At 27.7% G+C, this 23,870-nt stretch overlaps 5 protein-coding genes across 7 annotated transcripts in view; 2 read left to right on the top strand and 3 right to left on the bottom strand.

Annotated features, from left to right (window-relative positions):
* Window positions 1–935: 935 nt before the first annotated feature.
* Window positions 936–3,457, bottom strand: LOC100867799 (pfs47 receptor). The gene is made up of 4 exons (XM_003691700.4): window positions 3,354–3,457; window positions 2,567–2,766; window positions 1,251–1,394; window positions 936–1,053 (listed from the first exon to the last, which is right to left on the bottom strand). The coding sequence occupies exons 1-4, from the start codon at window positions 3,358–3,360 to the stop codon at window positions 964–966; spliced, it is 441 nt and encodes a 146-aa protein (XP_003691748.1). The 5' UTR covers window positions 3,361–3,457; the 3' UTR covers window positions 936–963.
* A 193-nt stretch (window positions 3,458–3,650) lies between these two features.
* Ltn1 (E3 ubiquitin-protein ligase listerin) lies at window positions 3,651–11,123 on the bottom strand. Of its 2 annotated transcripts, none has more exons than XM_012483756.3 (22): window positions 10,981–11,123; window positions 10,450–10,659; window positions 10,110–10,376; window positions 9,885–10,000; window positions 9,444–9,798; window positions 9,164–9,351; window positions 8,941–9,076; window positions 8,165–8,851; window positions 7,883–8,093; window positions 7,462–7,807; window positions 6,893–7,382; window positions 6,694–6,809; window positions 6,466–6,619; window positions 6,221–6,399; window positions 5,916–6,099; window positions 5,669–5,843; window positions 5,192–5,534; window positions 4,964–5,110; window positions 4,695–4,825; window positions 4,213–4,616; window positions 3,963–4,130; window positions 3,651–3,883 (listed from the first exon to the last, which is right to left on the bottom strand). In XM_012483756.3, exons 1-22 carry the CDS (start codon window positions 11,023–11,025, stop codon window positions 3,824–3,826), a joined length of 5,112 nt encoding a protein of 1,703 aa, XP_012339210.2. In that variant the 5' UTR covers window positions 11,026–11,123; the 3' UTR covers window positions 3,651–3,823. The 2 variants fall into 2 exon arrangements, with proteins under 2 accessions (XP_012339210.2, XP_086759299.1); XM_086903173.1 differs by having other exon boundaries at window positions 4,698–4,825.
* A 353-nt stretch (window positions 11,124–11,476) lies between these two features.
* On the top strand, window positions 11,477–12,664 carry PIG-F (phosphatidylinositol glycan anchor biosynthesis class F). The gene has a single exon (XM_003691709.3). It carries the CDS (start codon window positions 11,477–11,479, stop codon window positions 12,173–12,175), a length of 699 nt encoding a protein of 232 aa, XP_003691757.1. The 3' UTR covers window positions 12,176–12,664.
* A 275-nt stretch (window positions 12,665–12,939) lies between these two features.
* Fdh (alcohol dehydrogenase class-3 Fdh) lies at window positions 12,940–15,088 on the top strand. Its single transcript, XM_003691701.4, has 7 exons — window positions 12,940–13,125; window positions 13,416–13,659; window positions 13,740–13,960; window positions 14,083–14,299; window positions 14,374–14,504; window positions 14,614–14,888; window positions 14,959–15,088. Exons 1-7 carry the CDS (start codon window positions 13,105–13,107, stop codon window positions 14,981–14,983), a joined length of 1,134 nt encoding a protein of 377 aa, XP_003691749.1. The 5' UTR covers window positions 12,940–13,104; the 3' UTR covers window positions 14,984–15,088.
* A 54-nt stretch (window positions 15,089–15,142) lies between these two features.
* Window positions 15,143–23,870, bottom strand: part of Cow (Proteoglycan Cow) — a 174,026-nt gene continuing 165,298 nt past the window's right edge. For both annotated transcript variants that reach the window (XM_086903181.1, XM_086903182.1), the window contains exons 7-10: window positions 21,732–21,948; window positions 19,010–19,169; window positions 18,019–18,245; window positions 15,143–17,941 (exon numbers count right to left, since the gene is read on the bottom strand). In XM_086903181.1, the coding sequence (XP_086759307.1) occupies window positions 17,811–17,941; window positions 18,019–18,245; window positions 19,010–19,169; window positions 21,732–21,948 (735 nt within the window). In that variant the 3' untranslated portion in view covers window positions 15,143–17,810. The remainder of the gene's footprint in view (window positions 17,942–18,018; window positions 18,246–19,009; window positions 19,170–21,731; window positions 21,949–23,870) is intronic.

The following is a 23,870-nucleotide window of genomic DNA, read 5'->3' as shown; positions in this document are numbered from 1 at the left end:
TGCTTGCAAAGGGTTGAAAAAAAAAAGAAGAGAAAATCACGAGAATCGTAGGAACTCGTGGCAAGATTATAGAGGTGTGTGAGTTACGGCCCTGGCTCTTAAGTTGATCGTATGACGTCGTCAAGTGAGTAATGCTCGTAATTCGAGCAATGCTATAAAATATTCGATTCAGAGCCGTAACAGACCCCGTTGTTTTCGTGTTTCCCCGGCACGTCCGCTGGCACCGCGTGCATGAACTCGGAACAGACCGCGTCGATGATAGAGGGACTGGCAATCCATGCTTCGCTCGTCCTTCCCTTTTCATCATCCAAGTCATTCGTTTTAATTAATATAAATTTAATATAAGATTACGGCGAAATTTTAAGATTCGCGATGATTTTTCAATGAGTATGCGTTAATCTAAAGATTAAGATAAAATCTTAATGGAAATATTTTATCTCGATTATTATCGAGCTTATATTTTAGCGATGAATGATATACGTATATGACGATACATACGTATATTAACTAACTTAAATTATATCCATCTAATTCAAATCGATCGAAAAGTTTGTATCTCCTATAACTGTTCGACTTTTTGGGATACAATATTTCTAGAGATCATATTTCAGTTTGTTACGTGGTTTATTTATTTAATGAGTTTTTTTTATAACTTTTATGAGTCATAATGATAAATTAGTTAGATGTGATTAATAAGAATCATAAACATCCTTAATTTTATTTTATCGATTTATTTCGATTTCAAATGAATCATGAATATTTTATCGATCGTTACCTCATTTAAGAGACACATGTATCAAAATGCAACTCTTTTATTGCAAGTCAAACAATAAGAAATGATAAACAACGTTTTATGTTCCTTTCTCTTGTTGTGTCTTGTGCTTTGACGAATGGTTCGCGTGCACAGTTTTTAATAAAAAATATCAATCATGCGATTCTCGATAATTGTAATTCTAATTTTATTTAATGAAGAATTACAAGAACTTCGTAATCTCTGAAAGACAATTCTTCGCCGTCGAAAGGTATGTACAAGCATCCGTGACTGGCTTGAACCTGTAAAAAAGGAATATATTCAATGATCATTCTCGTTTCTTAATCTCATTGTTAAACATTGTTAAAAGATATGTTATTTATTCAGGTGCAATATCATTTATTCTAATTTACATAACACGTGTCAGACTCGATTAAAATCATTGTTAAATTAAAGTATATAGATTTCCTGTACGACAAAAGAAACAGTAAACTCCGACCTTGCCAACTGTTTGGGATCCATTATGGAGAACACGGCCAACATACAGAGGTTCTCCACTAGAGGTCTGTCCTACGACTATCGCATCACTTGGGATATCTCCATTGCTGCAGAACTCCCATGCGAATTCTCCTTGACACAAAACCTACAGAAAAAAATAAGATAGCTTAATAACAATAGAGTTTTCGTCCATTAAAATTTTATCTTGCATCATGAACGTACATCATGAAACATTCAAAAAGAAAAAACACGATGATCGTTTTAATATTTTGATAATATTTCATGTTTCTCTATCTATGGAATGTAAATATGTTTTCAATAATTATAATTTCTTATCTCTTATCTATACAATGTTTGATGAAGTGTTATAAAAAATTATTGATATAAAAAATTTAACGCGATTCAAAAGATATTCGTATTCTTATAACGATGATGGCACAATAAATTAAAAGACAGAGTGAATCGTTTGAATGAATTAAAAATCAAGATAAACGTATAATGGAATATTTGAATCATCATTTAGTTAGCTTGTATTCGTTTTCAAACTCATCAAGGAAAACTAATTCCAAATTGTGAAGCCGAAGAGAGCTAAAGATTGATGCAAATCGTATAAATCGTATTCCAATTTTACAGTATGTTTGCCTTGACATGAAATCACGATTCCGTGTTTAAAAAGTGCATAAGAAGACTGTTTATAATTAAAATGAAGATTACAGTCATTGTTAGAAAAATTTTTTTGTTAGAAAAATATTTACTGAAATTATTGAAATTCTCATTTCAAACTTTGTAACTTCATTTGTAATTTAATTTTAATTTATAATTTTTTTTTCTCTCTCAGGGATAAAAGAGCAAGATAATGAACGATAATGGAACATTTTTGTCGGTATTAAGATTAGATTGCAGGAAAAATTTAATCCAATTCAACAAGATATGATATATTAAATTTTTAATTCGATTTTACTTAAATTTTACAATTTAATTTAACAAAATTATTATATCCTTTAACTAATTTTCAAATTTGAATTAGAATTGAATATTATTTCATTTATGAAAAATTACTTATTGAAATTGAAAAATAAGATTATATAGTAGGGATAATTAAATTTTTTAAAATTCTTGAAAGAGCTATTATTAAAATTATTGAAATTATTAAAATTATTTCAGATTTCTTGCTTTTACTGTTATTTTTAATATAAAGATAATTTTAGCAAAAGCAATATTGATTTTTATTGAAATAGAAACATGATTACGTATATAACTTTTATTATTTTTATTATTTTATTATTTTAATGAAAAAAAAAACACTTTTTTACTCACATCGAAATTGTATTTAGAATGTTCTTCACCATTATGACATACGTAGGCGACATTTTTATCAGGGATTATTTTTGCTGGAAGCATATCACCTTCGTGAAAGGCTCTGCCAACATAAATTAAACTACCATCTACATCACGACCTCCGAGGACCGCAGTTTCCGGCAATCCTTGCCCTGCGTTTCGGTTTAACCACCTATAAACTTTAGTTAAAATAATTTTTTAATTTGCAATTATTTACATTGTTACATAATAAATTATTTAATAAAAAAGGATATTCACGTATTTATTCTGTAATAAAATTATTGTTTATTTCAATATATAGATATATTGAATAATAGATAAATGTGATTCAACATGAACAAAATTTTATGATATTTTATATATTTTATATAAAATATACTATGATAAATAATAATGTGTAAATAATGTGTAAATAATAGAAATGTAAATATAACAAATTTTATGATTTAGATAATTGTTTCTTGATAAGGTTTTTTTGCAAATCAATTTCTCGGCTGAAAAAAGAAACAAATAAAGATGTACAATATACATTTTTTTAATTTTATTAATCTATGAATGTAACTTGTGATATTTTTAATCAATATTTATCGATGAAGTATTTTAACATTTGAATTAATACTAAATAGAATTAAAATTTATTAGAGGAAGCTTAAAAATATATTAAATTTTCAAAAATTTTAAAAGTTTTCAAATATATTATTAAAAAAATATATAAATACAATAATTTTAGTTAGATAATTTTATATAATTTTATAATGTAACTTACCTGGCATCTTTAGACTTGATATAAATGAAACTTCAAAAAAGAGTGACGCTTATCTTTCACCCGCACCTGATTAAAAGCATGTAATCTTATCATATATATGTTGTAATATTTGTATTCTTTTTATAATATTTATACTCTCTAAATTGTGACTGATCTTTTCTTTGAAATATGAATTGATCATCAATAATGATATGATTTTTGAAAATGTTTTCTTATAAATGTTTTCAAATAAAAAATGATTTTTTCTCATGATTATTAGAAAATATTTCTAAAGATAATAATAATACTTAATTAAAATACATTATAGACAGTTTAATATATTATAATCAATTTTTTAAATATTTTTTTAAAATATTTTTCATACTGAAAAAATGACATAATAAATTTTTTTCGTTAATTTTATTATATACAGATATTATTTTATTTATTTAAATACAAATACAAATTTTGTTTATAAATAATATAATAGATTAAAATATATTTCTACAAATAGGACACGTGGACTTTTGACTTGTACTAAACCATTTATACTGAAAAATAAAAAAAAAAGATAAACATTTTTGTATTAATGATACAAAATTTCAATAAAAATAAAGACGAGAAACTTACCAGGCATGCGGTATGAAATTTCTTACGACATGTGTGACAAGATAATTTTGGTATTTGATACGTATTTATGTGAAAAATACTGAAACATATATAACATTCTTCAACGCCGGCGAATTTCTTATCTAAATTTCTTTTCCATAATGCAAGTCCATCCCAAACAGATCCATTCTAAAACAATTGACAAAATAAATATTTAAATAATTGTTTAACTTCAGTTAAACTTAATTATTTAATTCTGATTCATTATTACTTGATGTGTAAGAAATATGGACAATTGCATGTGACAATTTCGCCAATTCGCAGTACCACCTGCGTGTTGTCCAGGTTCAACGCTAACTGGTCCCAAAGGATGATTAGACGGCAATGTAATATTAAGTTCTAATTTTGTATCATCCATTTGATATAAAGCTATCACTTCACGGAATGTTGGATGTACTTTTACTTGCATGTTTTCAATATTTTGTAATTTGTTATTAAGAAGTTCCTCTTGACAAAGCATAGGACTAACATAATGTGTTGTGATCTTATCCACGGCAGCGCTGACTCTACTATCAGCAGTACTCCACCATTGCCTTACCAATACTGGTAGATATCTTAAACTATTCGTATATAACCAACATACAATATGATCTAATCTCCATTCCGTCCAACTTTCTATAAAATATTATGAATAAACATTAAAAAAAAATTATAGACATGTAATAAAAAAGAAAATGACTTAAATATTAGTACCACCAAAGTCTAGACATGGTTCGGTAGAAAATATTTCCATTAATTTTGTACCCTTGTTTTTATTATCTTGAAGTACTTCTACAGGCATTAATCGAAAAATATTATTTAATAAATTAGGAAAAAAGTTATTTCTGAAATAAAAATATGTTTTTTTATTATTTAATATCAATTTAAATATTAATAAACTTAGAAAACTTAGATAATAATAATCATAATATTTATAATATATTATTTTCATATTATAAAACATAAGTAAGTAACATATTTACTTAAGTATTTCAGCATATTGATACAACAAATCTCCATGAGCATTTGCACACATATCTAGAATGATAGCCCATGATAATAAATATCCAATAGTGTAAGTATAAGAATCTGTATATGGTTGAATAGTACAACTCACAGTATCGCATAATCTACAAATTATATATTAAAAATGTATTTTTTGTTAAAAAAAAAAAAAAAAAGAAAATGCTCACTTAATATATAATGCTTACTTAAAATCCATTAAAATTGTATTTACGATATTTTGCGTGTTCTGAAGTACATCTTCCATTTTTTTAATGTTTAAAGAATTTGCATCAAAGTTTTCCAATTCAACAGTCGTTTTATCCTGTTGTACAAGCACGGGAACTGTATGTTTTAATATATGATATGCACCTAATTGTATACTAGGTACAGGAGATTGGAGTAATTTTGATGTTAATTTAACAGTTGATGTAAGAGACACATTTGATTGATTTTTGAAGATTACATTTCCATTCAATATTTTAATTGCTTTTCCTAAATAATCCAATAGTACAACAGATTTTGAAACTGTTGTTTTTTGATTGTATGATTCTGTAACAAAGCTTAATTATAAATTACAGAGAAAGAGAAAGTAAGAGCGAGAGCGAGAGCGAGAGGAGAGCGAGAGCGAGAGAGAGAGAGAGAGAGAGAGAGAGAGAGAGAGAGAAAACGATTTTTAAATATACCTGCATAAAACATCCAACATTGAATAATTCCATTTTGTACATCAGTGGCAAAAACATTTTTCCATTCATCTAATAATGTTGGTGACATATCTGATATTTGTTCCTGTTCATGTTTGTTAATTAAAATTTGGAGGGCATGATAAAGTTGACAAACAGCTACTGTTAATGCAGAAACCTATAAAAAAAGAATTTTTACTAAAAATTGATGATACATGATTTTAAACAATATAAATAGTATAATACATACCTTAAAATCATTAACATTTTGTTTTGATTTAATAATAGAAAGTTGCCATAACACTAATGATATAAGAATGAAGTTCCAATGTTCGTATGTTAATTTAGAAGGTATTTTCTTTATGAGTTCTGTTAATAATCTAATAAGTTCTAAAGGTAAATTTAATTTTTCCCACGAAATTTGAGAAATTTCACTAAAAAAACCAAAAAAAATATATATATATATAATATATATATATATATATAATTATATATATCATTATAAGTGATATATATTTAGATTATATCTTAAAAATATATATCTTAATAATTTACCAATCAAGAACTAATAATGAAGGATTTTCTTTCTCATAAGATATTATTTTTTCTAAAATATTAGAATAAGTTGAACTATCTTGCTTATTCATCAATAAACTTCTTGTTATTATTAATTCAAAAATATCATTATCTGTTGGTATTGAAATATTTTCAAAATCTTGAAATTTGGATAAAATCTGAAATCAAATCTTCTATTATTGTATAGAATTAAAAATTGATTATTTTTGAAAATAGTACAATACCTGTAAACTTTGAAGCATTATTTCTTCATTTACAGTAAATATATCATTACTTCTATAATTTTCAAATAATTCTTTAGATTCTTTATTAGAATATAATTCAGTACAACAGAAGTGTATTATATATGATAACATACTTCCATATTTTGAAAAATTACTGCAAATATAATCAAAATAAATAATAATTATAAAATAATTTAACTATTAAAACTATACTTGAATTATTCTTACATTTTCATATAATCACGAATATCATTAAATATATTTTCATTTATATATATTTGTAATTTTTTAAAACTATCTTGTACAATGGTTAAAGTTTTATTCACATTGTAATAGTATTTAGTCTGAAAATAAGTATTTAATAGAATATTTATTTTTTTATTATTGAAATTAAATATTTTTGTATGAATTATAATTAGTTACTTACAGATTTATAATATTTGGAATAAATTTCGCCTAAAATAATCGAATATATAATATTAATTAATATATTTATAATCCCTGGTAAATTCAAATCATGTATTGAAAATTTTTCAATACTGGATTTTTCTGTTTCATATTCATTGATAGATCTCAAACATAAATTATTCAATAAATTTATATTGAACAATGCCCACTTCAAGCAGCTTTCAACATGATCCGTTATTGTATTACAAGTTATATCAATAGATATACATTTCTGATGAATTTGTATTTTTTGTTCAAGAGATGATACATATAATTCACCAGCTATTACTTCACCATATATAATTATTCCAGTTATTTCAGCCATCCACATTTTTATATCAGAATCTGTTAAAAATGTTAAAATAATTTCTTCTGCATAATCTTTCTTTATATAAATTTCGTTATCAAGTATAATTTCAAGGAAATCAACTGCTATGTCTATCAATATTTCTTTGTTGTATTCTTCATTTCTAAATATAAATAAAACATAATGAAAATTATGAAAAATACATTGAAATATTTTATTAAATAATGCACACATATTCTTACTGATTATATATTTTCTTCCACATAGAAGAGGCAAATTTTTTGGTTAAATCAATAAATCTTGATTGTGAAAGTTTCTGAATAGCTTCTAGAAGACTTTTCTTCCATACATCTCGTATTGCATTAACAAAAGTAGAATTATTATTAAAATAATCATGTGAATGCAATTCAAAAAGTGTACTTAATATTTCTATTGCTCCAATAGATATTTCTTTGTGAGTCCATATTAATGGAACAATACAAGAAATTAATTTTGCAAAATCTAATAAATATATTTCATCTATTTCATGGAATGAATTGCAAAGTATAGATATGATTTCATTGATTCCTTCTTCTTCTAATAATAAATCTAAAAAATATATATTGTTATAATGTATTGTGATAATGTAATAATGGAACACAATTAGAATAAATAAGAACTTACTGCCATCATCTAGAGGTTCAAAGGCTAATAAAATAAGATTCTGATTCTTTTCAAGATCAGAATAATTGCCTAAAGCAATTTCTTTAGCTATATCTATTAATAAACTAGTTATTTTAGATTGTGAACACCATTTTTTTATTATAATATCATTTCTATGTTTCTTAGATAAAGCACATTGTATAATATTTCTTGTAATTATAATATCATCAAACTAAAAATAAAAATAAAAATATATAATGAGATATACTTTTTTAATGTGTAAAAAAAAATGGTCATATTTACCTCTGTTAATGATTTTAAAATTTCGTTTCTTTCAGAATGATTCATATACTTCATAAGATTAAAAATTAATTCTATTATATGTTCAGTTTCTTTTGATTGTTCCAGTAACCAATTTCGTAAAATTTCATTACAGAAATTAAGGAAATTAATATGTATTTTAAGAAATTCGGACAAATTTTTAAACAGTTCATCGCTTTCGAAACATGTTATAAGCTTATTTAAATATGCAATATATTTTTTTTCACGTTTTTCAGTAATTTGATTAAAATATTTTATACAAAGGTAATTAACGAAATTATTAAGTTCAGAAAGAAATTCAGTATCAGCATCATTTTCAATATTTTGTATTTGGGGTTGAGTTATTATATTTTCTTCTGCATTACAGAATTTTACTTTTAAATTTTTACGACTATGCATTGGAGCTGCCCTTAATGTAATTAAAAATTCTATTTGAGAATTATTTGTATCTGGAATATCAAATATTTCGGAATTTTCGCTAGCATCTACAAGCGAAGCAAATAATATATTAAGATTCTTCCAAAATTCTTGTATCAAATAAGAATAAGATTTATAATCATGATTATATCTATTTTTACTCCAATACCGTATTAAATGAGTAATTTCAGAAAAAAGTATTTGTTTCATTTGATTGTTTTCTTTTAAACACATTTCTAATGCTGGTATGAGCTGAAACAATTAATAAAATAATTTTAAATTATGTAATATTTCTTCTGTAAAAATCATACAATATAAATATAGAAAAATAAAATAAAAACCTGTTCTCTGAGAAGCATATTACTTAAATCTTGATTATTAACATTTAAAAGAACAGAATAACGCAAACATTCGATAAACGATGTTGTTACTGCAAGCATTTCCGAACGACTTATTTGTACACTTTTTACGGAAAATCTACGAAAAAATAAATTATCACATTTTTTATTATCTCTTGCAATATAATATAAATAAAATATTTAATTCAATTAATTGATTAAATACCCTTGTCGCATATTGTTGAAAAAATTTATATACAAATAATAAGAATCAATATTGAGTTTTGGAAATTGACTAATAAAAGGTAATAAATTCGGATAAACAATACTAGCGCAACATTGTCCTCCACTTCGTAAAACACGCCATAATTTCGGTAGTACTAATTTTTCAATACTTACTACACAATACCAATCCTAAAGATAATATATTATTTAATATCATAATTTCATTTCAGTATCATATTAAATATATATATTTAATATAAATATTATATATAAATAATTACTTCTATTTTATTTATAGTAACAAGCACAGATTCCCATACAGCTGATAACAATGCAGGCTCTGCTTCATCAAGATTATTCATGATTGTTGTTACAGTTTTCTTTTTTTCATTTTGTAATAATATATTAGCATTCTCAATCATTGATGTTAATACATTAAAAAAAGCAATTTTCACTGAAAGAGCATCATTTTTAACTAATTTCCAAAATTTATTGCTGTTTATAATTTTATTATGAATATCAAATATTTTTTCAATTTCTTGAATAGGAACTTTTTTTAAATAAATACTGTATCCTTGTAAACTAGATATTAGTACTCTCTGATATTTTGCTTCCATTTCTTCTGTAGTAAGATTCCTAAAAACATATAATATAATAATTTTTATAATTTCTATATTTTTTTCTAATATTCATTAATAGAATTATATTTAAAAAAAACATACTTTTGTATAGATAAAGTCTGAGCACTATGAACAGTAATGTTATCACAGATATAAGTTACAATTTCATTTTGACAATATATAATAGCATCAGTAATTTTTTTTGATGGAAATGTATCCTATGTGTAAAAAGATATTTATATTAAAAAAATAATTTAATAATAAATAATAATAAAATAATTCCATTAATTTTAATGGTTTTGTTTATGTTAAATGATAATCATTTACATTGAATGAATTATTAGCAGCAGATGCAGCAGGAGGATATGTATCATATTGTGAAGTAAACCAAGCCCCTGCTAATTGTTTCAAATATAATGCTATATTCTTGCCTACACGTTTTACAACAGCTGCATGTGCTAATTGAGCAGCTTCTCTTACTCTGTGTTCTACATCTATTGCTAAGGCACAATATAATCGTGGCCAAAATGGTAACATTCCTTCCACAGCTGATATTTCTGAATCTTTACACATAGTAGCAAATTCTTGTAAAGCCTGAAACATTAATTTAAAAAATATTTTTGATTTTAATGTCACATTTATTTAAATAATAATAATTATTTGTTACCTTGCATTTAGTTGTTGAATCTTTCTTATTCATTTTCTTTAATACTATTTGAAAATTGCTATCAACATTATTCATTTCAATTTCATTAGTATTGCAAAGAGTTAAACCTGGTAATACAGGTACATATCCTCCATCTTTTACAGCTGAGAAACCAACAAAATTTGGTATTGAAGTGCCCAATAGTTCTGCACTTCTACTACTATTTGATGGCTATAAACAATAATGATAATAAATAATAATAATGATGATAATGATAAAATATTAACAATTAATCATTTTTGTTGATAAGTCATATATGGAACAATATACCAATTTAATTTAAATATAAAAAATTTTATCAAAACTTTTTTATATAATTTATATAATTTTATATAATTATTAAAAAAATATAATTTTATAATATCTTTGTTATTACTTAATTTTTTAAGTAAAAATATTGTAATAAATTTTAAATTAAGAAAAATTGTTATAATAAAATATAACCTATAGTTTTATAAAAATTAATTTTTATTAATATAAGCTTTTTCTTACCCTTGCATTATTTTTGATTCGTTGCGCTTGTTTGTTCTTTCCCATGATAATTATAAGAACAACGACGAACAAAAAATGATGAAACTACACATAAATTTTATTCATTTAGATTTACACTCGTAAAGTAGTAAATAGATACCACGTTTGTAACAGCTGATCTATCATATACAGCTTGTATTATATGTTTTTTTATCAATGTATTTTTTCTCATTCAATTAAAAATTTTGAATAACTTGCATAGTTTTAATTTTTTTTATATATCTTTATAGTATTTTTCTTAAAGATTAATATGCATGAAAATCTTATTAAATGTTTCAAAAAGCGAAATTATATCAAAACACAATGATATATCGTATAAAATTAATATTGTATTGAATATTAATTAGAAAGGATTATTTTATTTTGAGGCAAGTAAGAAATTATTAAATATAATCAAAAATAATTTGTATTTTTATAAAATAAAAACATTCTATTATAGGTTAAGGAAATAAAGAAGATGAGTGTTGGAAACAAATTGAGTCAAAGATTGCTATTGTCATATTGTTCATTTACTTGCATTTACTTTCCTGGAATTCTGATATTACTTAGTTTAAATAATAATTTGTATAATGTGGGAAAATACAAATTCATTCCAGTATTATTAATTTTGCTTTTCGCAGAAGTGATCAAATTGATGTTTCCTATATTTCATACTGATTCAATACTTATAACAAAAACTGAATCAAGAATATCTTCAAGAGCTAGAAAAATTTGGTATAAATATTTGAAAGAAATCTTTAAATTCTTATTGGCTGGTTTTCTTCTATTTATTATATATTACATTGTTATTATATTGTTTGGTGCACCAGTATTTATGCACCATGAAGAAACTACTATGCTCACTGCAACACTGATTACTCTTACATTTGTTCCTGCAAGTTTACATTTAGGAGTGGATGGAGCATTAGAAATAATAACAGGAGCACAATCACAAAAAGGCAATGTTCTAGTTGATGCTATAAAAACAAATATACAAGGTACTCTTTTGGGTACATGGTTAGGAGCTATTGTAATTCCATTAGATTGGGATCGACCATGGCAAGCTTGGCCAATTCCATGTGTTTTAGGTGCTCTTTTTGGTTATACAATTGCACATTTTATTACTCTTGCAAAAATATTATTTATATTAAGATTAAGTAAAAAAGTTCACAGATAAATATTAGTAGTTATAAACAAATAAAATTTAATAATATAAATTTCAGTTAATATTTTATTTATGCAATAATTTATTTTCAAATTATATATGTTTTTAATAAAGTGATTTCTCATAAAAAAACTTTAGAGCAAATATTTCTTATTGTACTAGTTTTATAAAGAACTTTTTATATGATATATATTAAAGAATCTTATATAATGGCATAAAACTTGTCTACTACTTTACAATAAAATAAACATGTTAAAAATAATCTATAATTTATGAAAAAACTTAAAGAAAATACAAAATTTTCCATGAAAAATAAATCTTATCTATAAAAAAAGTTATGTTAGGTCAAATTATATAAAGCTTTTTATATGCAATTAATGTTGCAATGATTAAAATTAATAATAATAATAATAATAATGTAACTTGACTTGTAAAGATTATTATAAACTTATTATAAATTAGAGAATTATAATTAATAAATTATACAAATGCAAACTTTAATTCTTTATATAATATTATTCTTAAAAAGCGATAATCTTCTCTATAAATTTTATTTTCTTGTATAAAATTATGCAAAATTCTATTATAATATATATTTTTTATATACAAATACGTTGATATTATGTGAAATAAAATTATTATATTTAGTTTAAGTATTAATTTATTTAAAATAATAAAATAAAAACTTATATATTTAATGTATTTATAAATTATTTTTAGTTTATAAAATTTATTTGATGTAATTTTTTTTTTTAGTATACAATTTTTTTATAGAATTTTTAAGCACTAGATGTCACCACTATTATCGAATAGAATCGCGCATCTACGACTTTGATCACCTCATTTTATCGTTAAATTGTACGATATTCAGAAAAATACTTTTTAAAATATTGTTTAATAAATTTTTTTATTCTACATTGTTAATTAAAAGTTTTATAATTATGTCAAATACTGCTGGAAAGGTATTTATTTTTTTTAGATAAATTATTTTGAGTTATTATTACGATTAAATAAAAATTAAATATCAATTTATTTCTATTTGAAACATTAAATTGATTATATCAAGTCAACTTTCGATTAATTTTATAAAATTTTATTTAATAATAAAAATTATATGTATCTTTTTATATTATTTTATTATATTAAGAATGATATAAATTTAATTTATTTTATTAAGTTAAAAGTGATGATATAAATGTAATTATTAATAAATTATGTATTTAAATAAATTAAAAATTTTTTTATATAATAGGTAATCAAATGTAAAGCTGCTGTAGCATGGAAAGAAAAACAACCTCTTTCACTTGAAGAAATTGAAGTTGCACCTCCAAAAGCTCATGAAGTAAGAATTAAAATTATATTTGTGGCTTTATGTCATACAGATGCTTATACTTTAGATGGATTAGATCCAGAAGGAATTTTTCCTTGTATCCTTGGTCATGAAGGTAGTGGTATTGTTGAAAGTGTAGGAGAAGAAGTTACAGAATTTCAACCTGGTATTATATTTTTATATTATTCGTTATATTGAATATTATATTTTATAATTATTACATAATTTTATATATCAAAATTATAGGTGATCATGTGATTCCATTATATGTTCCTCAATGTGGGGATTGCAAATTTTGTAAATCTCCAAAAACAAATTTATGCAGTAAGATCCGTACCACACAAGGCAAAGGTGTAATGCCTGATGGAACTTCTAGATTTACATGCAAGGGTCAAACTCTTGCTCATTTCATGGGTTGTTCTACTTTTTCTGAATATACTGTAGTTGCAGATATTTCTCTTGCTAAGGTATTTTTATTTTATAAAATAAATTATAATTATTTTATATTTATTTTATTAAATTATTATCATAATAATTAAATATAATGATTAAAATTTATATTATTTATTAAAAAAAATTTATCTAACAGATTGATCCTACTGCACCACTTGATAAAGTATCTCTGTTGGGATGTGGAGTATCTACTGGATATGGTGCTGCTTTAAATACTGCTAAAGTAGAATCTGGAAGTACATGTGCTATATGGGGATTAGGTGCAGTTGGATTGGCAGTTGCATTTGGTTGTAAAAGAGCTGGTGCTAAACGTATTATTGGAATAGATGTGAATCCAAATAAATTTGAAGTTGGTAAGATAACTGAATTTATTAAAATTTTTTAATAAAACATAAGATATTATCAAACAATTATTATTTTTTATTAGCTAAAAAATTTGGATGTACCGAATTAATTAATCCTAAAGATTATAATAAGCCAATTCAGGAAGTTCTAATAGAATTAACCGATGGTGGACTAGATTATACTTTTGAATGTGTTGGTAATGTGAATACTATGGTAAGTTTTAATTGTTAAATCAAAATTTTCAATAAAATATTGGACCTGTTTTGTTAACATTGTTTTTATCGGTTTTATTTATTAATAAAAATCAATATCGTATTTTTAGAGAGCTGCATTAGAATCTTGTCATAAAGGTTGGGGTACATCCGTTATTGTGGGTGTAGCTGCGGCGGGTCAAGAAATCAGTACTCGTCCATTTCAATTGGTAACAGGACGCGTGTGGAAAGGAACTGCATTTGGTGGTTGGAAATCTAAAGAAAGTGTTCCTAAATTGGTGAAAGAATATATGTCAAAATCATTAATACTTGATGAATTTATTACACATACTCTACCCTTTGATAAGATAAATGAAGGTTTTGATTTATTGCACTCAGGCAATTGGTAAGTTTCAATAATTTTTGTTTAATGAATCATTTAAAATATTAAAATATTATTTCTTTTTTTATTACAGTTTAAGAGCTGTGCTTAAGTATTAATAAGCATATAAAACTTTTATAAGTTTTTATATTATTTGTATTTTAACTAAAACATATTTGTAAAATATTTTATGTACAAATAAAGATAATATATTTCCTTATAAATATAATTTTCTATTCCTGTAACTAATTAGGTTCGAAGTGATTGTAGTCTTCAGATTTCTACAACAATCTTTATTCATAAAGAATTCTTACAGCCACATGTACAATACCAATTTGGTGAAATATTAATAGTAGCTCTGGAATGAAGTAAAAATTCTTTACGCTTTGACCAAGTGCATACCTTACAAAATCATCACGGTACGAAGATCATAGACGATGATTTTTCATTGTATATAATTATGTATATACAATATGCAAGACTTTCGGTAAAACTATTTATGTTTGTTTGAAGTTAATATACTTGTTAATCTAGGTCGACGGTAATAATTCAGGCGGAATATAAATTGCGCTCAACGTAGCAAAGAGTATACACGTTAATTAATTCATCGCGGACGAGGTTCCCGTACACCAAATGTTCAATGGCACGGAGAGTTTCTATAAATTCTTATTGTATGTTATTTTAAATCTTTGAAAATGATGCGGCACCTATCATGTTAATTGTTAAAATGCAAAATTTACTCTGAAACAGTTTATGCAGAATAGTAAAACATAAAATTTTAGTTTCGGTGTAAATATGTTTTACTGATGGTTTCTATTTGATATATAATAATATTATCGATCAAGTATTTGTAAAAAAGATTAGAGTAATTCTTGTTGTTTTTAATGAGAATATAAGTAAGTACTTAAATTCGGAATACATGTATCTCTAATTAATAATATATCGGAGCATAAACAAATAAAATGAAATAAAGCATAATCTAGATTTAAAAACATAATCTCCATGTTTTTTAGCTCCTTTCTAGACAAGAGATACATATAATTTGCACTGCTATTCCTACGTAAATTGCCGTCTAATACTAGGGCATATTCACATAGTCACACCGATCAGTTTTCTACGGATTATATGTTATACTCTAGAACCTACGGTGTACCACACACTCGTTAAGTAAAAGTTGTTAAGTAAAAATACTTATAATTACAGTAAACGCAGACAAATCACGACGTGTTCGTTGAATATAAACAATATTTATTACTTGTACTTGATTTTAATAAATTAATATACGATCAATGAATTATAGTAAAATACAACATTAATACTAATACAACAAGTACAAAAAAGAAATAATTTTCGAAGAAAGCAGAAAATTTTATAAATATTAAAAATCGAATATTAAAAGTATGTAATTTATTTTATCACTCGTCGTGATTAAACTGCGGTTCAGTTTAGTTAGCGAGTATGAAATAGGTCATTTTTTTATGCAATATATCTTACACTAAATCTCGCAACGCAAGATGGCTACGAGAGAAAAGAAAATTAAAAAATAAAAAAAGATAAAAATAGTGGAAGAAGAATTAGCGTGAAGAAAATAAATAAGCATGGAGACAGAAATCTATATCTGCTGTCGGCGTATATTTTCTTGTGTTAAGAATCAGCGAATCAGTGCTTTATAACGAGAGAGCTCAATTAAATCTATATTTGTGATTCGGACTATGCAAATACTTTTCTGTTTAATATCCTACGTGTTCAAGCGTGTGCATCTCTCTAAGATTGTATTAGATGCGTGTTTCGCATCTGCTGACGATCTGCCAGATTTTCTCTCTCAGCCAGCTTGTTTTCGTCCGCTGTATTATCGTAAGTCATAGACAGTATTATATATATATATATTTATATGTATATTTATATATATATATATTATACTTAGACATTATAATTCGAGATATCGTTAATCTAGCGCAATTAGAAATCATAATTACATAGAGCATTTTTCTTCTTTTCTTTTTCTTTTTTCGTATTTCTTTTTTTTTTTTTTTTTTTTTTAAAGATATTATAATTTCTATACGTCGTGGAGTGGACATGTGAATTTTACCCGATGGAGGATGAACTTCTTTCCCTTCTCCTATTGCATTGTTTTCTCTCTTTCTCTCTCTCTCTCTTCTCTCTCTCTCTTTCTCTCTTCTCTCTCTCTCTCGCGAAACTTCTAATTTGTAAATGCATAAATAGTATATAATTATATTATTTATAGAGTTGTGCATGGAGGTACCTCGACAGGCACACAGGGTACAACGTATCTCATTAAAATTATCGGGACGATTTTGTCACTGCATCGAACATCTCCTGCATGGTATTTGATTAAAATAGAGCGTCACACGAGATTGTTATTGCACGATGTAGCCCTTTAATTATTGCACTGTACAAGCATCCTACGATTCTTCGATTCAGCAGCTTCTTAACCCGTTTGGCACTTGTGTTATGAACAGAGGAGAAAAAAAAAAATAAAAAAAAGTATTTATACAACATCCATTGTTTAAATTCAATCTATAAACTAATTCAATTAACAAAAATATGTTAAATTAATTATTATAAAAATGTGATCATTCTCGGGTTAAGGATCATGACCAATGGACAAAGAGGACTTAATATTCAAGTCGTGCAATCACGATGCCAGAGGGTATCCGCTGCTCGTGTCACATCTCGTTAATCCTCATATTTCTTTCGTTGCTCCTCTGACTTTTAGGTTCACGCGTGAGTCGTGCCCTAAAAGGCTACGCCGACCTGTTTCACTTGAAGACACCTCCAATCACAACGGCGATACTCGAAATCAGCGGACAACCGGGAGAATGGTTTTCAATTCTCCTTTACAAGAGGAATCGTGTCGTCCGGCTGTTCGATATCACGTTAAGTTGCTGCTCCCGTTGCTGTTGTTGCTGGCTGATTCTAAGGAATCTAAAAGTCTAATGGCTGATCGGCGGACCCTTCGAGATCCTGGGCAGAATCTGTACCACCATCCTCGTCATCGTCCAAATCTACGCTATTCGTTTTTAATCCACCGTTGCTGATTTTGTTCACGATCGTGTCTGCAATGTTATGAAGATAAATATTAATCGTTTTGGACGAACGTTTTACCAGTTGACACAATTTGAACCCCTTTTACCGCAATCTGGCTTGCTGCCACGTGTTCTAGTCCCAGCGAATTCCACACCATGAGGATCCACACACCAACAGAGTCCTAGACCACGATGGCACTGGGTGCTTCGATAATACCCTCGAGAATCGCAAGCAGGTGCAACGTCGGGCGATGATCGTTTACGTACGGCGGCACAGGGGCGTTCAGCCTTTGAAAAGCATCCACACCATTCAGGGCCACTTACAAAGATGTCTCTGAAAAAGGATTGTTAAATATGGTTGGTGCTTGCTGGTATTATATATCTTCTTGGTTAAAATTGTCCTATCTAATATTTTTCAACATATATTAAGGTTTTTTACAATGTAAAAGAAAAACAATAAAGCTTCAAATTCCTTGAATAATAGATAGAAAGATGAAGGAGTATAATAGAAACCAATCAGTGAAAGAATGATACAAATGTGTTTATTTTCAGAAAATTCATTAGTATTAATATCCATTATTTATAATTATTTTCTTATTTTCTTCTACCAAGAAGAAGATTATATCCCATCCTGTAAATTATTAAACATCCAATCTAATCTCTATATATATACGTTCCTGACAGAACGAAAACGCAACGACCCATCATTTCTTATTTCCCCGTTTGCATGCGAGCTAAAAGCAATTGATTCGGAATAAAAGTTTCACACACGTTCCATGTGTCTGCCTCTTAACGACCAGCCACTCTCCGCTCCATAGGCACGTACGCTCGAGACCTATTACGCTCGAGCGTCAAGTCTCTCGAAGGTATTAAAAACTGAAAGGGTTTCTCTCCCTCTCTTTCACTCTCTCTTCGTTCCCTTTTCGGGTCACGTATCCGCGGAGTTTAATGATTTACAAGCAACGGACACGATGGAATTATATATATATATATATAAAAGAAAGAAAAATTCGCCGCGAAATGTAACAAACGGGTTAGACAACTAGGTGGAGGATGTACGTGAACGGAATAACACGGGTGGCCAGGAAGTCATCTTACCTGTCCGTGTCGCAACCGTCGAGGAACGGTTTCAGACACGGCTCGTTTTGATCGTGTTCCAGCCCGTACAACTCGGAAAGAGAGAGTCTGCCATCGTTGTCGCTGTCCAAATGTCCGAACATCCACCTGACCTCGCTCTGGCAGCCGATAGGGAAGTGACCTGGAAACAGTGCACAGGAATGAAATATGAATTCCGATGACCCTGCCTCTGCAGGCAGAAATATATAAATATCTCTGGCCGGGGGCGCAACTTGGTAACATAACATGTGTGTTAAAATAAAAATTGACCCATTGGATGCACTTGCGTTCAACGAGTTGCATCCGTGCAAAAATATTATCAGTTTCTGTTTCCAGGAAATTGCAGTATTTAAGTGGTGGATCGATACGATTCCGTGGTGATGAACGAGATGAAAAGTTTAAAGCTTTGGGGAGTGAGTGAAAATTGTATACGACAGAGTGTTATATTAATTATCAATATCCTTTTATTTCCAATATAAGATGGCTGATGATGAGATACGTTTTCGAAATATCAAGTATACACGTTCTATATCGTTCAATCTTTGCTACTTTGTGTTTTATAAATAAAAATAAGTTTAAAAGATGTTTTTCATTAAAAAGAAGAATTATAAGAAAAATAATAATGTTCTCTTTTCATATCAAATTTGTGATATCCACATGAAATAGGAATACGACTGTTTATAAGTATACTTTCCAGTTTAAAAAATAAATCTTTATCAAGGAGATCACGATTCTATTAAAATTTACACGAATTTTTCTTTCAAAACGAATCCATTGCACAACTATTTTTCCACTGTTAAAATTATACGCACATTACTTTATCAACGATCCATTTCACAGTGGATATACTTCGGTCGCAAGATCGGATTGAAACCGTACAAATTGGGAACAATATCGACATAGACAGAGGAGAGTAATCGGCGACAGATCTGAGGGGGAAGCGATTCATTTAAATGGGACAATTCCTCGCTGGTACGAAAGTGATTGTACCGAAGTCGAATAGCGTGCAGTGACGTGAGGCAGTTCCGAACTATTTTGGATCGTGCGCGCTGTAATGTCCAGAGAGACCACCCTTTTCGTGCGGGGCAATTAGTCTCTTGTATATTCAACTCCGATCGGCCACGGTTCTCTCACAGAATTTGCCCGTTCTGAATGGTTTATCGCCAACGATACTTTTAACCCCAATGTTAAACGTGTTAAACCGGCCAGCGAGATAATCCTTTCGAATTCTTCCAACGATCGAGAGATTTTTTGAGGGCGAGAATTTATCTATTTTTTTTTTTTTTTCTTTTCGAATCTTTAACGCAATTTATCGCTTTCGTTTGCGATCGTAGAATTTTTTAATGGTGGCAATAATTCTACAAGGAAAAAATGTTCAATAAAATGTCAAAATTAATATTCTATGACGGTGAAATTGATTACATCACGTTTAGGATAATTTTGATTTTTATATTATTTCATAGAAATTTTATCAATCAATTTTAATTTTGTGTTTGATCAGTGTCCACTTTCATTCTGGCTATTCATGACTTTGGCTTGTTACAAGAACTCTGGGGTCATTTTGACTGGATTACTCGGTTTAATGATTCTAATCGGAATTGGCGATTCAGGTTTTAACAGGCTTTCACGAATCACCAGATAATTCCAACAGGATTTGACAATTTAGGAATTGCGTCGATTTAATGATTTATTAAAAGTCTTAATCAAACATGAATTTTTATATCAATTTTTTAGATCGATTCTAATATGTTTCGAATTCTTACATTTTCTTCTGGATTTCTACATTTAAATGGTAGAATGGTATTCAAAAGATATTTCCATTCGATATTACTGTTGACAGATTCTTATATTTTTTTCTTTCGTTTCTGTATCAATAAAAGATGAATTTTTCAACGGAATTTTTGCTCGAGATGCAAGAATTTCGATGGTTGTTACCTCCGTTTCTAATTTGTTGCGCCACGTCATCGCATGTGCAATTTACTGATAATTAGAGCAACTTTTAGCACGTCACCATCGTTTCCGTTTCTACCAACTGTTAAGCAAAACATGGGATGCAATTATCGTTACATTGGTCACGCGATTTTTACACCCTGCTATTGTTTACCCGAGTAAAATTAACTGAACTATTCCTCAAACGTTATATTTGAGAAATAAATCATGTTCGTAATTTAATTTCAATGAAGTAATTAACTGATATTGCTTGCTATTTAAATTTTCTTACAGTGAATATCTTCATTGAGCATATTAATATAACTTAATAATAATAATAATATATATTATTTATAAATTACCTGATTGATAAAAAAAAATCAAAATTATTAATAGGTCTTTATGAATCTTTATGAAATAAAATTTAAACAATCGTTTGCACATTTAATCTTCCGTGATATTCTTCACAGTTGAAATTTCACTTTTCAATATCTCGTTCGAGAGAAAATATTTCGACAATTAGTTTAAAATTTACGCGGATAATAAAATAGAGATGCCAAATTGTCTTGGAATTTTTTTAAAAGTTTATAATGCTATAAAAAAAGAGAAAGAATTAAAACGAGGATAATACATTGACGAAGTACTCAGAGGCACTCGATGATGGAAAATTTTGTCCACAACGTCCTACGATCTAATTATCGAAACTCAATTGGAATGTCATATTCCAAACCATAAATCCAAGACTGACCTAGTTCTAAGATCTATATGCTCGTACCTTTAGGTTTAGGATGAGGGCGACGGTGTTTAGAATCAGCCATCACGACAGAGAACCAATCCAGGAGACGATTCGCCATTGCAGGCTTGGATGACGGGGGGCAATCAGAGTTTCGCGATGATTGGGAGTTGTACGTCGATTTTAAGGGGGATGGAGTCTTCTCCATTACTTCGTTGCTCATGAGATGCTTGTCGTCGTACTTGCTTCCAGCCAGTGCCTGAAATAAATAAGGCAAGGTAAATAAATAATTTATATGAAATTTAAATTAAACATACAGGATGTTAATATATTTGTGGAATACTTTAGGAAGATTTTAAATACAAAAATTAATATTCAAAAATGGTTATTATAATACTAACTTTATTTATTGAATTATAAATAATTTGAGTTGCGTTGAGTTGCATGAAGCAAGACAGCAAGAAATTGTAATCTCTCTTTAGCTAAAAATTAAACTTAAATTATAAAATTATACGCTTAATAGACATGATAATTTTACATGGATGATATAAAAAAAAAATTCCTTTGTTGTTAGATGAAAGGATGTCGAAGATTTTGTCGACTCCTAACTTTTTAATTCCATTCTATTCTTAATGCAATAATAAGATTATTCGATTCAAATTATTCAAAGAGTCAAGATTAAATAAAAATGAAATTGGAATTAAGCATAGAAGGCACGAAAAAAGAGAAAAAAATAAAAGATATAAAATAACGCTCTCCTGTTTCTATCGTATTATTTGATCCTTGATATTTGTGATACACGAGTATCCTCAGATTTGCATTTTTAAAAATCATCTTCAAATATCTCGTTTACGAGTTTCCAATAATTAAAAGTAATTTTATCCTCTTTTTTTTACTAAAGAAAATTTGAAAATTCCTCGTCAAAGAAACAGAGAGGTGCCCATTACGTGCAGAAATAAGTTTGTGTTTAATCATCGCGAGCCTGAATTTGTAGGAATCGGTAATAATTTTCTATCCACGAATAATACAATTCGTGTCCATTAATTAAAAATCTTTTCGCGCGAATTTACATACTTTTAACGCGTTATTCAATGATCCTTCGATTGCGAATTCGAGTTTGATTATATCGTCGGGGCAATTCGTTGAAATTAATTCACTAACCTGTTCACAAATTAGCAATGCGAAACGAAATTTAAAACGAAACGTTGTGCATTGATCCTTCGATTATTACGTTTTAACACGTTCATTGCATCGTATACAATATATTGAAGAGAATAAGAGAAACTTTTTTTTACAATTCGATTTATTACAGAGAATTGTCGAAGAATTATTTCGTTAATTTTCTTTTTTCCATCATAAAAAAAAGAACATCATATTCTTTTTTTTTTAGACTCGACTCAATACAAAAAATTTACTGACTATTATTATTTGAAAATTTTCCAAACAATTCTTCCCATAGGCCAAATCACGTAGGGGAAAAGGGGATGGAGAGGTTGGCCGATGCGATTATTAACCGTACGAACGTGTAATTTCGGGGTAAACACACGTCTGGTGTGCATAAAGAGCGGGGCATAAAGGATTCGTTCTTTTGGGCATTCGTGCACAATCTCTCGTTTTTCACTTCTCTTCTTAGCCAAGCTCGAGTCATGAACCAGGTTTGTACAGCGTTAATTTTCTCCCCGCGGAGGGTTGCTAACAATGAGCGGAAACGATGTATCTCACCTCCCATTCTAAAATTCCTATCTCACAAATCTCGCCTCGCGCCACTTTATACGCAACCCCCTTGCAAAAAACAATCGAACTACGTCTTCATCTTCCGCCTTCCTCCCTTTTACGCCGTTCCTCCCTCCACAACCCCTCGAGGGATTGTTTTCGATGCTTGGAAAATACGTTTATGATTTTACATCTTATATTGCCCGTTGAAAATATTACAGTTTGATTCTTTCTGTGATATACGACGATCTGATTGTTTTTACACAGCAAATGACAAATGATACAAGTCTGAAGATAAATCCTTAAGAAAAAAGCTTGGATTTGGGAAAAATTAATTTTCTGATCCTTCCATAATTATTTCAAGTCATCGATACTTTAATATAATTTTACACACAATTCTGTATATGGTACAACTTGGACTGTAACGCAATGCAATCACGAAGTATAATCAAAATTGCTCTAAAATGT

The sequence above is a fragment of the Apis florea genome, unplaced genomic scaffold, assembly GCF_048593485.1.
Source record: "Apis florea isolate Af1SG1 unplaced genomic scaffold, ASM4859348v1 contig_2291_pilon, whole genome shotgun sequence".
Lineage (NCBI taxonomy): Eukaryota > Metazoa > Arthropoda > Insecta > Hymenoptera > Apidae > Apis > Apis florea.
This window is presented reverse-complemented; position numbering and strand designations above follow the sequence as displayed.